At 43.1% G+C, this 14,891-nt stretch overlaps 1 protein-coding gene across 1 annotated transcript; it reads right to left on the bottom strand.

Moving 5' to 3' along the window:
- Window positions 1–758: 758 nt before the first annotated feature.
- Window positions 759–14,641, bottom strand: PRDX1 (peroxiredoxin 1). Its single transcript, XM_005894203.3, has 6 exons — window positions 14,592–14,641; window positions 12,601–12,717; window positions 10,823–10,976; window positions 9,972–10,094; window positions 9,574–9,704; window positions 759–1,099 (listed from the first exon to the last, which is right to left on the bottom strand). Exons 2-6 carry the CDS (start codon window positions 12,704–12,706, stop codon window positions 1,014–1,016), a joined length of 600 nt encoding a protein of 199 aa, XP_005894265.1. The 5' UTR covers window positions 12,707–12,717; window positions 14,592–14,641; the 3' UTR covers window positions 759–1,013.
- Between the last annotated feature and the right edge of the window lie 250 nt (window positions 14,642–14,891).

Genomic DNA, 14,891 nt, shown 5'->3' with positions numbered 1-14,891 from the left:
GACTGCAGCACGCCAGGCTTCCCTGTCCATCACCAACTCCCAGACCTTACTCATGTCCGAGTTCGTGATGTCCTCCAACCATCTCATCCTGTCATCCCCTTCTGCCTTCAGTCTTTCCCAGCATCAGGAAAGATAGGGCTTCCCTGATAGCTCATTTGGGAAAGAATCCACCTGCAATGCAGGAGACCCTGGTTTGATTCCTGGGTTGGGAAGATTCACTGGAGAAGGGGAAAATGCTACCCACTCACAGTTTTCTGGTCTGGAGAACTCCATGGACTGTATATAGTCCATGCAGTTGCAAAGAGTCGGACAAGACTGAGCGACTTTCATGAGGACAAGAACTATCCTTAAATCAAGGCTGGAAACCCAGGGAAGCCAAGAGGTGCTCACCACTGTTCTCTTGACACAGAAAGCCAGCCCTGGGTTTGTCTCCCTCTTTCAGTTCCAAAGGTACCTAAAGCCCATAACTGTAATCTTTCATAGATCCAGTCCCAGGCATTCATCCAGGTTTTCATGTAGCCCTCCTAGTACTGTAAGTGTCAGGCACCTCATTGCAACCCAGCCTACAGCATAAACTGCAGCACCTTGGCTGATACTGTAGCAGGTCTTGCTCTTTTCCCTGTTGTCTATGTACATTTTCCCTCAATATCATTTCACGATTCTGAGGCAGCTCTCGCACCTCATTTTCTCCCAAAAAAGCAGACTAAATTCCTCTTAAAAGCTTCCCCTGCCCCACAACCAATGAAGAATCAACAAGGTCTCATTTCAAATTTAATACAACTACAAAAGATCAAGTGATACCCCCTTACAGTATACATCAGTTGGCCTGGCTCAGGTCTTTCCGTCCAGAGGAAGAAAGGCTGGCGTCCCCAACCCCTGCAGGAAAGGCCCGTCCTGTCCCACACCACATCCTGGCGGAGTGTAAGATCATGGTTTTAAGCACAAAAATAGGACAAAAGAGGTTTTGTTTTCAAGGCCGCCTACTGCAGCCTGGCCCTAAAACGGCCGAGCGCTCACTTCTGCTTAGAGAAATATTCTTTGCTCTTCTGGACATCAGGCTTGATGGTATCACTGCCAGGCTTCCAGCCAGCTGGGCACACTGCAAGAGGAAGGGTACTGATTAATAACCAGATCAGTGGTAAGCTCCACCCTCCTAAGGACAACTGGATGCCTAAAAAACCAAATCTGAGCCCTAAAGGGCTTCAACATTCAGGTGCCAGGAGGTCTATCCTCCAGTCAGATCATTCAGCCTATCAGTACAAAACTAAATATGCAAGTTAATCCTCACTGTAGCCCGAGTTACTATACTTAATTTGTTCATGCAGTAACTGAAATTTAAAGAAATTAACAACAATGATGCTGGTCATCTATTCATACCATATACAAGAAATTTACTTAAAAACACATCAACAACCTAAATGGAAGAGCTAAAACCATAAATTCTTTATTTTTTAATTGAAGGATAATTGCTTTACAGAATTTTGTTTTCTGGCAAACCTCAACATGAATCAACCATAGGTATACATGTCCCCTCCCTCCTATCTCCCTCCCCATCCCACCCCTCTAGGTTGATACAGAGTTCCCTGAGACATACAGCAAATTCCCTTTTGCTATCTAATTTACATATGGTAATGTAAGTTTCCATGTTACTCTCTCCATACATCTCACCCTCTCCTCCCTTCTCCCCATGTCCCTAAGTCTGTTCTCTATGTCTTATATAAAATTTTTTGTACCATCTTTCTAGATTCCATATATATACGATCATATACGATATTTATCTTTATCTGACTTACTTCAGTTTGTATAATGGGCTCTAAGTTCATCCAAAAATCCATAAATTCTTTGAAGACAACTCACAGAATGGGAAAAAAATATTTACAAATCGTATCTAATGAGGGATTAATAGCCAAAATTAAATCCAAACTCCCACAACAACAAAAAGACAATTAAAAATGAGCAACGGACTTGAAAAAAGATGTATCTCCAAAGATATACAAATGATCAATAAACACATGAAAATATGCTATCACTAGTCATTACGGAAATACAAATCAAAACCACAATGAGATACCACTTCATATCCCCTAAGATGGCTAGTCAAAAAAAAAAAAGTAAATGCTGGGAAGGATATAAAGAACGCTTGGTATTGCTGCTGCTGCTGCTGCTGTTAGTGATGTAAAATGGTACAGGTGCTGTGGGAAAGTCTGAAAATTCCTCAAGAATCTAAATACACAAGTACCATAGGACCCAGAAATTCTACTCCTATGTATATATTCAAAGTAACTAGAAACGAGGATTCAGATATATTCACCAGTATTTTACCAACATTATTCACAATAGCCAAAAGGTGGAAAAAACCTGTTAACAGACAAAATGTAGTATACATATGAAAAGTCAAAGTTTCTTAGTCGTGTCCAACTCCTTGCGACTCCATGGATTATAACCCAACAGGCTACTCTGTCCATGGGATTCTCCAGGCAAGAATACTGGAGGGGGTTGCTTTACCCCTCGCTCCAGGGGATTTTCCCCACCCAGGGATTGAACCTGGGTTTCCTGCATTGCAGGCAGATTCTTTCCTGTCTCAGCCACCAAGCATACATATACAATTAAATATTATTCAGCCTTTAAAAAGAATGAAGTTCTGATACATACTGCTGCAACGAAGTCGCTTCAGTCGTGTCCGACTCTGTGCGACCCCATAGACGGCAGCCCACCAGGCTCCCCCATCCCTGGGATTTTCCAGGGAAGAACACTGGAGTGGGTTGCCATTTCCTTCTCCAATGCATGAAAATGAAAAGTGAAAGTGAAGTTGCTCAGTCGTGTCCGACCCTCAGTGACCCCATGGACTGTAGCCCACCAGGCTCCTCCATCCATGAGATTTTCCAGGCAAGAGTACTGGAATGGGGTGCTATTGCCTTCTCCCTGACACATACTACAGCCTGGATAAACTTTTGAGAACCTTGAAAACATTATGCCAAGTGAAAGAAACCAGACACAAATGGATAAACATTGTATGGTTTCACGCACATAATATTTAAGATAGGTAAATTCATAGATGCAGAAAGTTGAACGGAAGTTACAAAAGGCTGGAGGGAAAGGGGAATGGTGAGTTATTTCTTCATGGTTACTACTACTACTGCTTATTTGGGATGATGAAAAAGTTTGAGAAATAGTGGTGATATACAACACTGAATGTAACTAGTACCCAAGAATTATACACTTAAAAAGGTAAATTCTATCATATATAACCACAGTAAACACTGACCAAAAAAAAAAAAGTGACTTACCCCCATTCCCAAGAAAAACACAAGCTAAAAAATGACAAAGTTAGGACTGTGTAAACCCTAACACTAAGCTGCTGCTTCTATCAGCTGGCTCTTCAGAGATATGAAGGCAGCACTTTGTCTTCAGTTCAGTTCAGTCACTCAGTCGTGTCCGACTCTTTGCGACCCCATGAATCACAGCACGCCAGGCCTCCCTGTCCATCACCAACTCCCGGAGTTCACCCAGACTCACGTCCATCGAGTCAGTGATGCCATCCAGCCATCCCATCTTCTGTCGTCCCCTTCTCCTCCTGCCCCCAATCCCTCCCAGCATCAGAGTCTTTTCCAATGAGTCAGCTCTTCACATGAGGTGGCCAAAGTACTGGAGTTTCAGCCTTAGCATCATTCCTTCCAAAGAAATCCCGGGACTGATCTCCTTCAGAATGGACTGGCTGGATCTCCTTGCAGTCCAAGGGACTCTCAAGAGTCTTCTCCAACACCAGTTCAAAAGCACCAATTCTTCGGCTCTCAGCTTTCTTCACAGTCCAACTCTCACATCCATACATGACCACTGGAAAAACTATAGCCTTGACTAGACGGACCTTTTTGGTAAAGTAATGTCTCTGCTTTTCAATATGCTATCTAAGTTGGACATAACTTTCCTTCCAAGGAGTAAGCGTCTTTTAATCTCATGGCTGCAGTCACCATCTGCAGTGATTTTGGAGCCCCTCAAAATAAAGTCTGACACTGTTTCCACTGTTTCCCCATCTATTTCCCATGAAGTGATGGGACCAGATGCCATGATCTTTGTTTTCTGAATGTTGAGCTTTAAGCCAACTTTTTATTCTCCACTTTCACTATCATCAAGAGGCTTTTTAGTTCCTCTTCACTTTCTGCCATAAGGGTGGTGTCATCTGCATATCTGAGGTTATTGATATTTCTCCCGGCAATCTTGATTCCAGCTTGTGCTTCTTCCAGTCCAGCGTTTCTCATGATGTACTCTGCATAGAAGTTAAATAAGCAGGGTGACCATATACAGCCTTGACATACTCCTTTTCCTATTTGGAATCAGTCTGCTAACTGTTGTTTTCTGACCTGCATACAGATTTCTCAAGAGGCAGGTCAGGTGGTCTGGTATTCCCATCTCTTTCACAATTTTCCAGTTTATTGTGATCCACACAGTCAAAGGCTTTGGCATAGTCAAAAATAGATGTTTTTCTGGAACTCTCTTGCTTTTTCCATGATCCAGCGGATGTTGGCAATTTGATCTCTGGTTCCTCTGTCTCTTCTAAAACCAGCTTGAACATCAGGAAGTTCACGGTTCACGTATTGCTGAAGCCTGGCTTGGAGAATTTGGAGCATTACTTTATTAGCATGTGAAATGAGAGCAATTGTGCGGTAGTTTGAGCATTCTTTGGCATTGCCTTTCTTTGGGATTGGAATGAAAACTGACCTTTTTCAGTCCTGTGGCCACTGCTGAGTTTTCCAAATTTGCTGGCATATTGAGTGCAGCACTTTAACAGCATCATCTTTTAGGATTTGAAATAGCTCAACTGGAATTCCATCACCTCCACTAGCTTTGTTCGTAGTGATGCTTTCTAAGGCCCACTTGACTTCACATTCCAGGATGTCTGGCTCTAGGTCAGTGATCACACCATCGTGATTTATCTGGGTCGTGAAGATCTTTTTTGTACAGTTCTTCTGTGTATTCTTGCCACCTCTTAATATCTTCTGCTTCTGTTAGGTCCATACCATTTCTGTCCTTTATTGAGCCCATCTTTGCATGAAATGTTCCCTTGGTATCTCTAACTTTCTTGAAGAGATCTCTAGTCTTTCCCATTCTGTTGTTTTCTTCTATTTCTTTGCATTGATCGCTGAAGAAGGCTTTCTTATCTCTCCTTGCTATTCTTTGGAACTCTGCATTCAGATGCTTATATCTTTCCTCTTCTCCTTTGCTTTTCGCTTCTATTCTTTTCACAGCTATTTGTAAGGCCTCCCCAGACAGCCATTTTGCTTTTTTGCATTCCTTTTCCATGGGGATGGTCTTGATCCCTGTCTCCTGTACAATGTCACGAACCTCATTCCATAGTTCATCAGGCACTCTATCTATCAGATCTAGTCCCTTAAATCTATTTCTCACTTCCACTGTATAATCATAAGGGATTTGATTTAGGTCATACCTGAATGGTCTAGTGGTTTTCCCTACTTTCTTCAATTTAAGTCTGAATCTGGTAATAAGTAGTTCATGATCTGAGCCACAGTCAGTTCCCGGTCTTGTTTTTCTTGACTGTATAGAGATTCTCCATCTTTGGCTGCAAAGAACATAATCAATCTGATTTCAGTGTAGACCATCTGGTGATGTCCATGTGTAGTCTTCTCTTAGGTTGTTGGAAGAGGGTGTTTGCTATGACCAGTGCATTTTCTTGGCAAAACTCTATTAGTCTTTGCCCTGCTTCCTTCCGTATTCCAAGGCCAAATTTGCCTGTTACTCCAGGTGTTTCTTGACTTCCTACTTTTGCATTCCAGTCCCCTATAATGAAAAGGACATCTTTTTGGGGTGTTAGTTCTAAAATAGGTCTTGTAGGTCTTCATAGAACTGTTCAACTTCAGCTTCTTCTGCGTTACTGGTTGGGGCATAGACTTAGACTACTGTGATATTGAATGGTTTGCCTTGGAAACAAACAGAGATCATTCTGTCATTTTTGAGATTGCATCCAAGTACTGCATTACGGACTCTTTTGTTGACCATGATGGCTACTCCATTTCTTCTGAGGGATTCCTGTCCACAGTAGTAGATATAATGGTCATCTGAGTTAAATTCACCCATTCCAGTCCATTTGAGTTCGCTGATTCCTAGAATGTCGACATTTCAGTCTTGCCATCTCCTGTTTGACCACTTCCAATTTGCCTTGATTCATGGACTTGACATTCCAGGTTCCTATGCAATATTGCTCTTTACAGCATCGGACCTTGCTTCTATCACCAGTCACATCCACAGCTGGGTATTGTGTTCTTAGACAAACACTAAGTTTGTCTTAGTGTTCCTCAACTCTGCCAAACAAGAATGCCTGAAACAAAGGGGCAGGACCTCCACAGAAGGTCCTGCTTGTTTCACTAAGTAATTGCCTTCTATACATTGGTAAGCAAAGGTCTGAGTTTGAATCTCTCAAATACTTTATGCAAAAGCATAATCTTCAGTCTTTCCTATCACCCTGAGTTAGCAATGCTCCCTGGGAAAACCTGAGGAAAGTGAGATAAGGGGAGTGATCTCTGATATTCCACTCTTAACCTGTTGTTTTGTCTTGCAGGAGACATGTAGTCACCAAAGTCCAGTAACGAAGCAGCAAAAGTCTCACTTTCTCAAGTGAGTGAAACGAAGCCCTTTTCTTCCCCTCTAAGGATGTCATTGGAGAAGGCAATGGCACCCCACTCCAGTACTCTTGCCTGGAAAATCCCATGGATGGAGGAGCCTGGTAGGCTGCAGTCCATGGGGTCGCACAGAGTCGGACTCGACTGAGCGACTTCACTTTCACTTTTAACTTTCACGCATTGGAGAAGGAAATGGAAACCCACTCCAGTGTTCTTGCCTGGAGAATCCCAGGGATGGGGAAGCCTGGTGGGCTGCCGTCTATGGGGTCACACAGAGTTACACGACTGATGCGACTTAGCAGCAGCAGCAAGGATGTCATAGCCTCAGAGGTCAGATTCTACAAACAGCCGTCTGCGAACAAGGTATGTATGCACTTAGCTGCTTTACAAAATCTCCATTTGATCCTTACATAGTCATTGGCTTTAGTGCCAGCAAAGGGTTAGAGCACAGGTCATAAGTATAAACAAGCTTCTGAGAATAAAGAGCAGCATAAAATCAGTGACCAGACCCAGCAGTTTACCACCAGGAAAACCAAAGATTCTTCTGTCCAGGAAGAAAACACAGCTTTAGAAGAGCCCAATTACAAACCACGACACCAAGATAGAAGGAATAATGAGCCAGAAAGAAGAACCTTGACAACTTAGTATCCTTGCACTAAGGCCTCTTGGCACTTAAGACTGTACCAATAATCAATGACAGGAAAGAAAGATCCACACTTGGGACTCATACCCAACAGTGCTGGATTTTAAGAATATGAAGCTCAGCAGAATTGGCTGAGTCCCACATTGACCAGCTTTCAATAGAACCTGAAGTACAACTCTCCCTAACACAGAAGGCTCTAAACAATGCCTTTCTCATCATTTTAAACTATGTAAAAAAAAAGAGGGCTTTGAATTTTGATCCCAGTTCTACCATTAACTGAATACATACAGTGTTTAAATAGTGGTTTATTGGTCCTAAAAATAGAAACACAGGGGCTTCCCTGGTGATTCACTGGTGAAGATTCTGCCTGCCAACACAAGAGACATTTCCATCCCTGACCCAGGAAGATCCCACATGTCACAGAACAACTAAGCCCGCACACCACAACCATGGAGCCTAATTTCAGAGCCCAGGAGTCACAACTACTGAAGCCTGAGTGCCCTAGAGCCCGTAGTCCACAAGAGGAGCCCCCACAATGAGAAGCCCTCACACTGCAACTAGAGAGTAGCCCCCACTTGCAACTAGAGAAAGCCCAAGTAGCAATGAAGACCCAACAGAGCCAAAAATAAATAAATTTTTGAAAAATTTAATTTTTGAAAAAAAAAAAAAATAGGAACATAGGATTTAAGTAAAAAATTTCTTTGTAGTATTGTCAGTTCACCCTTTTCTCTGCTAAAATGTAATACAGGTTCACTCAAAGATCCCCCCAAAAAAAGTGTAAATTCAAGATAAAAGAAATTTTAAAGCAAAATAGGAATGTAGGATATACAAATATCAGATCATTATGTTGTATACCTGAAACTAACATGTATCTCAATTTTAAAAACAGGACTGTAGGATTATTTGTCAAATAACATGACAGCACCTGGTAGAGTGCTTGATATCCACAGGCAATCAAATACTATCGTATTATAAGCCATTAAAGACTGCACACAGAAAGCTGTGCTTGTTTTAGTGGGATGGGAAGCACCGGAGGACAAGAGTGTGAAGAAGCAAGCTTCACAACTCATGAAAACTTGGGTTCAAGAGTCTATTGCAGTAAAAATTAATTAAAAAGTCTATACTACACATGCAAGGGAAAGTCCAATAAAGGGCCAACTTTGCCACCCATTTCCTCAGCTCCTTCCATCTTTGTTCTGAACCATTCTCCACCAGAGGGCAGTCTCAGCTGCTGTCTGCTTCAATCCAGGGTAAAGCCTACACATACTTCTGCAAATGGTGCCTTCTGATTGCCATTACCTACCAGCCTTCCACTCCAGCCAAACTAGCACTTTTGGGTCCCCCAAACACCACTAACCCAGACTCTTAACTTCCACCTCCTGTAACTCATGAGATCCGAGCAGTGATCACAACTATTTTATATCCTCAATTACATTAAGCTGGGGTGGCTGGGTGGGGTTCAAGATCCCCTTCCCCCTACATATCCAGCACTTGCAGCAGACTGAGGAGCTGTTCTTTAAACTCTTAGCTGGAATAAGGTGGTCTCATTAAAAGCAACAACTCCACTGGGCCAAAGTGGGGAGTTTTCAGAAGCTACAGTCTTATAAACTGAGAACCTGGGAGCAAGCAGTTCAGGACTTTATCAAAAACACTTCAAGGGGACTATTTCAGATGAGAGGACTTTATCAAAAACACTTCAAGGGGACTATTTCAGATGAGAAGGACCAGAGCAGTAAGAAAGACCTACACTCTAGCGAATGCTAGACAAAAACCATAAATTGAATCTTCTCAGTCATGTTTAGATTTTACAAGGACAGACTCAACAAAAACATCGTCCTGAATCCTGAAACTTCTCTAAGGACCTAGAGATTTCACCTCAAACCTTCTTGCCCTCATCCCTCCTCAAAAAAATTTTTCTATTGAGCATTTATATAATTTGGTATTTGGTGACTATAATTCTTATAGATACAAAAAATATCCTGCACAACAGAATGAATTTGTAAAAGACAAAAATGTTAACACCTATGAAATCCTCCTACACTTTAACAAGTTGAATCTGCAGCAGTAAGTAATTCTAAATGAGCAGGGTAGAAGCTGGGAATATGCAGTTGGAACAAAAAGCCTTTATATTCTCCTCCCCAAGCTTTTCTATTACCTCACCCCCACAACCCACTATAATCCAGAGACTGCAATTTCTTAAAGAGACATAATAACCCTTTTCCTGTCTGGTAGACTTTGCTCCCACCATCTTTCCCACCCTATCACTCCACTGTCCTGTCACCAGGCAAACTGGCTTACCTTCCCCATGTTTGTCAGTAAACTGGAAGGCCTGAACTAGTCTCAGCGTCTCATCCACAGAGCGGCCAACAGGAAGGTCGTTTATGGTGATCTGTCGAAGGATTCCTTTATCATCAATAATAAAAAGGCCCCTGGAAGAAAATATTTAAGGTCAGAGGGAGAGAGTACAGTTTTAGAAATTGCTGTTAAGAGTAAATCAGCAGAAACTGGCCGTCCCCTTAGGTCCTGCATAAAGAATGAAACCATTATGCCATCCACCTTAAACTTACACAGTGATGTATATCAATTATTTCTCAACAAAACAGGAAAAAAAACAAAATAAGAAAAGTCTCCACAGATCACAGCTCTACTTATAAAAGATCTTCAGCCAATCAGCCAGTTTCCTGGTGCATATATACCTGAATGAGATGCCTTCATCAGCCTTTAAGACCCCATAGTCCTGAGCAATGGTGCGCTTGGGGTCTGATATCAAGGGAATGTTCATGGGTCCCAGTCCTCCTTGTTTCTTGGGTGTGTTGATCCTATAGTAAAAAAACACACATACAATCACACTCATTAAAATTCTTCTATAACAAAAGCATTAACTGTATCTATCCCACTCCAATGTTGCTAATCTAACTGCCCAGACAACTTAAAATAAATTTTTTCCAGCAGTAAATGATGGTTTAGTCCCTAAGTTGTGTCCAACTCTTGGGACCCCATGGACTGTAGCCTGCCAGGCTCTTCTGTCCATGGGATTTTCCAGGCAAGAATACTGGAGTGGATTGCCATTTCCTTCTCCAGGGGATCTTTCGAACCCAGGAATTGAGCCCGGGTCTCCCGCATTGCAGGCAATTCTTTACCGACTAAGCTATGAGGGAAGCCCAGCAGTAAATGGCTGAGGCCAATTAAAATCACCAGGTACACTCAGTTGCAACCCAAGCTGCTTTCCTTCTGCTGCTAAGTTATAGGAGCAACAAGAGGAAGTCAGAGCATTTGTACTCCTTCCATGAGGAGCCAGAAGTCAATACTTGAAAGTCTATTGCCAAAGCCTCCGGGTTCTAGTTGCTGCTTAAAAGTTCCTATGCCTGGACTTCCTTGGTGGTCCAGTGGTTAAGACTTCTACCACGCTTCCACTGCATGAGGCAAAGGTTTGATTCCTGGTTGGAGAATTAAGATCCCACATGCCACACAGCACAGCTACCAAAAAAAAAAAATCCATAATAAATTTTCTACAATAAGCCCATGCCAAATGGACCAAGAGATTTACCATGCCAGGTGACAGAAGTGAGAATCCACAGAAGCACCAATCACTTGGCAGTTGAGTTTCTTAAATTCTTCTGCCCTATCACTGAAAGCAATGATCTCCGTGGGGCACACAAAGGTGAAGTCAAGTGGGTAAAAGAAGAACACAACATATTTTCCTGAAAAAAAAAAAAAAAAAGCCCATTATCCTTTGAAATAGACTTCCTTGCTTTGCAGAGAATGTAAACCTAAAGACATTTTCCTATGGGAAAAAAGAAGCCTTTTTAAACTGATGGCAGACAACTGTTAAAACACCAAGATGCTCAACACAGATGATGCCTAGCAGCTACTGTAGAACCTCGGCTGTAAGAATTTTCCTTCTTCCATGTTAGCTGCCAACTACAGATAAGCACTGTTCAGTCTAATTTTGATCTTCTCTGGGTAGTTAAAATTAACACAAACACCAAGTTCTTCAGTGAAGAAAAAACAAGGATGCAATCATCTACTGCCAATACTCATATAATCAGTGCCCAGAAAGAGCTTAATGGCTGGATTCTCTGCCACAAGGCAACAAGACCAACAAGAGAAAGTCAGAGCCTTTGGTATTCTTCCACAGTGAACCACAGTAATGTGATAGGTAAGGTCTAAGTGATACCTAAATCATCACAAACATGGTTCAAATAAGTCTGATAGGATGCACAAGCAAAGAAAAAATTTCTAAGACAAAAGTTCCCAAAATTCTCCTGGTAGGTAATAGGATTTCTAGTTGGAATTTTATGAAAGTCATTCTGATTACCAATTGAAGTAGATCTTCAACCTGTCAAGCAGTCTCTCACCAACAATTCCAAAGATTCACATTTCCAGATACCAGCAATGTTTCAAAATCAAAATAAGCTGGTCCTTTTGACATTCACTTCAACCTTCCCCCAGGGTTTTGCTAATAAGCTTCAGCAGGTCAAGCCCAGGAGGGCACAGAGCAACTCTTCCTAAACCTCATGCCTTTACCCTTGGGCCAGGGTCACCTCCCTATGGTGCTACTTACTTTGTTTGCCAGGAGGAGCTTCCCTCCATAGGGCCCCACTTATCTGCTCTCATTCCAACCAGTATGTGGAATTTGTTAAGAAATCTAGTCATAGGTTTTACCCAAAAGCTAACTCTATGAACTGCTATATCACCAAGAAAGGTATACTTGACACCTGAGTTCTTAGGTTTAAATGCTAGGAAATCCGTATTTTGAACCGTCCCAGAATACCTTGCTATTCTAGGACAATAAAGTAAAAAGATCCTCATTAGTATTTGCCTGGTGTCTACATGAAACTACTTAACAGAAAGGAGAGTTGTTCCAACTGTGACATCAATTTTTCTCTGGAGGTAAAATGTCAAGGGAACATGCCTAAACCCTCAGTCGTGACACACATTTTTGTAAACTGAACAGTTTCACAGCTCCAAAGACTTGAGCTCTGAGACTTTAAATTGTCCGAGGCTTTAAACTGTAACAAGATAATGAGTTTATCTCCAGTAAAATAACTGAGGAGCAATATTGGGAAGATAATTGAGATATTATGTCCAGATATAATGAAGTATGCACATGCCTTCTCCAGAAGTTGTTTGGACTTGGGAGATCTACCCTATGTTCACTGATGATAATCACCACTTTAATTCAATAGGAAGGCAACAGCCTCTTATCCTAAAGATGTAAAAATCATTTTACACTCAAACATGACAAGAGATACAGAGAGTGAACAAGCCCTCCCTAGATTGTAATATAATTTCATATTAATGAACCTAATTAACTACTCTTACCTTTGTAGTCAGCTAGGCTGATATCCTTGAACTGACCATCTGGCATAACAGCTGTTGCTTTGAACTGGGGGGCACGGTGCCCAATTTTGGCATTCCCTGAAGACATATTGCTATCAGCTGGAAAAGATGAGAGAAAGTGAATTAGAAACAAGTCTTACTTTTCTAGATAACAACCTTCATTTATTTAACAGACTCAGCTGTAGAAATTGTCCAGTGGTCTTGAATATACACATAAACTTTTATAACAGTAAGAAGCATGAACTGAGCTTTCCAACTTTTCAAACAAAAATATTACACATCTCTGAATCTCAGCTCTGTTTTCATTTTTGAGGGGAGGGACTGTTCATTTGAGATTTTTAAATTTTTATTGGAATATAGTTGATTTAGGAAAAGGCAATGGCACCCCACTCCACTACTCTTGCCTGGGAAATCCCATGGACAGAGGAGCCTGGTAGGCTACAGTCCATGGGGTCGTGAAGAGTCGTACTCGACTGAGCGACTTCACTTTCACGCATTGCAGAAGGAAATGGCAACCCACTCCAGTATTGTTGCCTGGAGAATCCCAGGGATGGGAGCCTGGTGGGCTGCCATCTATGGGGTCGCACAGAGTTGGACACGACTGACGTGACTTAGCAGCAGCATAGTTGATTTACAATGTTGTTTTCACTTTAAAATGGGAATTTCTTTATAAACTGAACTCTTCCTGAACCATCATCTGTACAATTGCTTTTTCTTGTGTACGTTTATTATACAGGTGTACAGAGAGAAGAGAGGAAACTCTCAAATCTGGGCCCAAATGTGCAATGCCATAAACACTGAGCACCCAAGCCCCAGAAGCTGCCATGATGCCCTTTCCCTGGCCTGCACCTCCATCTGCCTTCAGAACGTGGGAAGCACCCTTTAATCTTTCTCTGGGTAGATTTCCCAAGACACACACCCTAAAGCCAATCCAATTTTTTAAGAGGCCAAGTCCAAGATTATGGCATCCGCTCAATTTCAAAATTCTAAGTGTTGTGTTTAAAGCCCAGAAGTCCTTTCAAAAGTGAGTTTACCGAGGGACCAAGATCCTGGAAAAATGGTAAGTAGAACAAGAGTCAATTTATCGCCAAAAAGCAATATAACACTGGATTCACCCTGGTCAAGACCAAGGTAAGATTTAACCCAGTAAGTCATCAGTTTGATAATCCCAAGAAGCTAACTTTTCAAGTCCCCAAATTCTTGGTTCATAATACTACAACCATAAGAAAGACTTAACATCGACTGCGACAATTAAAAACCCAACCAAACACAGGAGGTGACCCTCCTTATTCAAACCTGCTTTTCCAAGGGATCCCCACGCCCACTAAAGCACGACCAAGAGCGGGGGGCGGGGATGCTGCTGGAGTTCCACCGGGTGTGTCCCCTTCAGGAAATCGCCCCTTGAAGGTCCCTGGTAAAAGCCACACCCTCAAAACCCGCTTCTTGTACCCTCCCTGCCACTCCCATCATCACCCCCACCCTAGCACCTCAGAAAGCTCAGCAGAAGAGTGCTCAGTCTTCACCGAGGGCATTTAGAATCACTACAAACCCCATTCTGCAGGTGGAAAAATAAAGACGGAGAACGGAATCTTAGGTAACTTTCCACACCTGAAGATGGGGAACAGCCTCTCCCTCTACTACACGACCGACGGCTAGCCCTCAGTTCCTGATCAGTTTGCAGATTCACTCGAGAAGTTTCCCTTACCCGCCCGTCAGGAGACTCCATCACCACCAACCCGCCCAGACGCCACGCCAAGCCAATCACCGCTTTCTGCTTGTATTGCTGGGGGTAGGGGAGACTCAAGCTGCCGTTAGCCTCGGGTTTCAACCTCGTCCCCGCACCCAAAGGAGCCCCACATGAGGATCGCTTCGCCTGGCCGCCTTCTTTGTCCGAGGAGCCCAGCTGAGTTCGGCGGGCCCCGAGAAGACGGAAAAGGTGACGGGCGGAGCGGGGGCGCTGCCCTTATACTCACCAGTTCCACTGAAATAGGACCGACACCAGCGAGGAAGAAGACACGTGAGGCGTGCGCGAGGCGCTGCCTTTATAGCCTGTAAGGCTCTCGCGAGAGTCAGGGCGGGCCGGGGGTGCAGGCGGGGGAATGGGGAGGGGGATATGGCCAGAGCACCGCCCCGACCCAACGTGCCCCGCCAGGATGACTCAGCGCTTTCTCTTGCTGGGGGCGGGCTCCCGCCCTTAGAGTACCAATCCCCCTCCTCGCCGCCGACGGTTGAGGTCGGAGTTTGAGGGGTTCTTTCAATCCTTTCAGAACACG

Source organism: Bos mutus, chromosome 3, assembly GCF_027580195.1.
Source record: "Bos mutus isolate GX-2022 chromosome 3, NWIPB_WYAK_1.1, whole genome shotgun sequence".
NCBI lineage: Eukaryota > Metazoa > Chordata > Mammalia > Artiodactyla > Bovidae > Bos > Bos mutus.
Note: the sequence above shows the minus strand (reverse complement) of the source record. Positions and strands in the feature narration are given on the sequence as shown.

Coding starts and splice junctions, on each gene's coding strand:
- PRDX1 (XM_005894203.3), bottom strand. CDS start 12,706: ATGTCTTCAGGGAATGCCAAAATTGGGCACCGTGCCCCCCAGTTCAAA. Junction 10,095..10,822: donor CACTTCTGTCACCTGGCATG/GTAAATCTCTTG, acceptor TTTTTACTATAG/GATCAACACACCCAAGAAAC. Junction 1,100..9,573: donor TACTGACAAACATGGGGAAG/GTAAGCCAGTTT, acceptor TTCCTCTTGCAG/TGTGCCCAGCTGGCTGGAAG.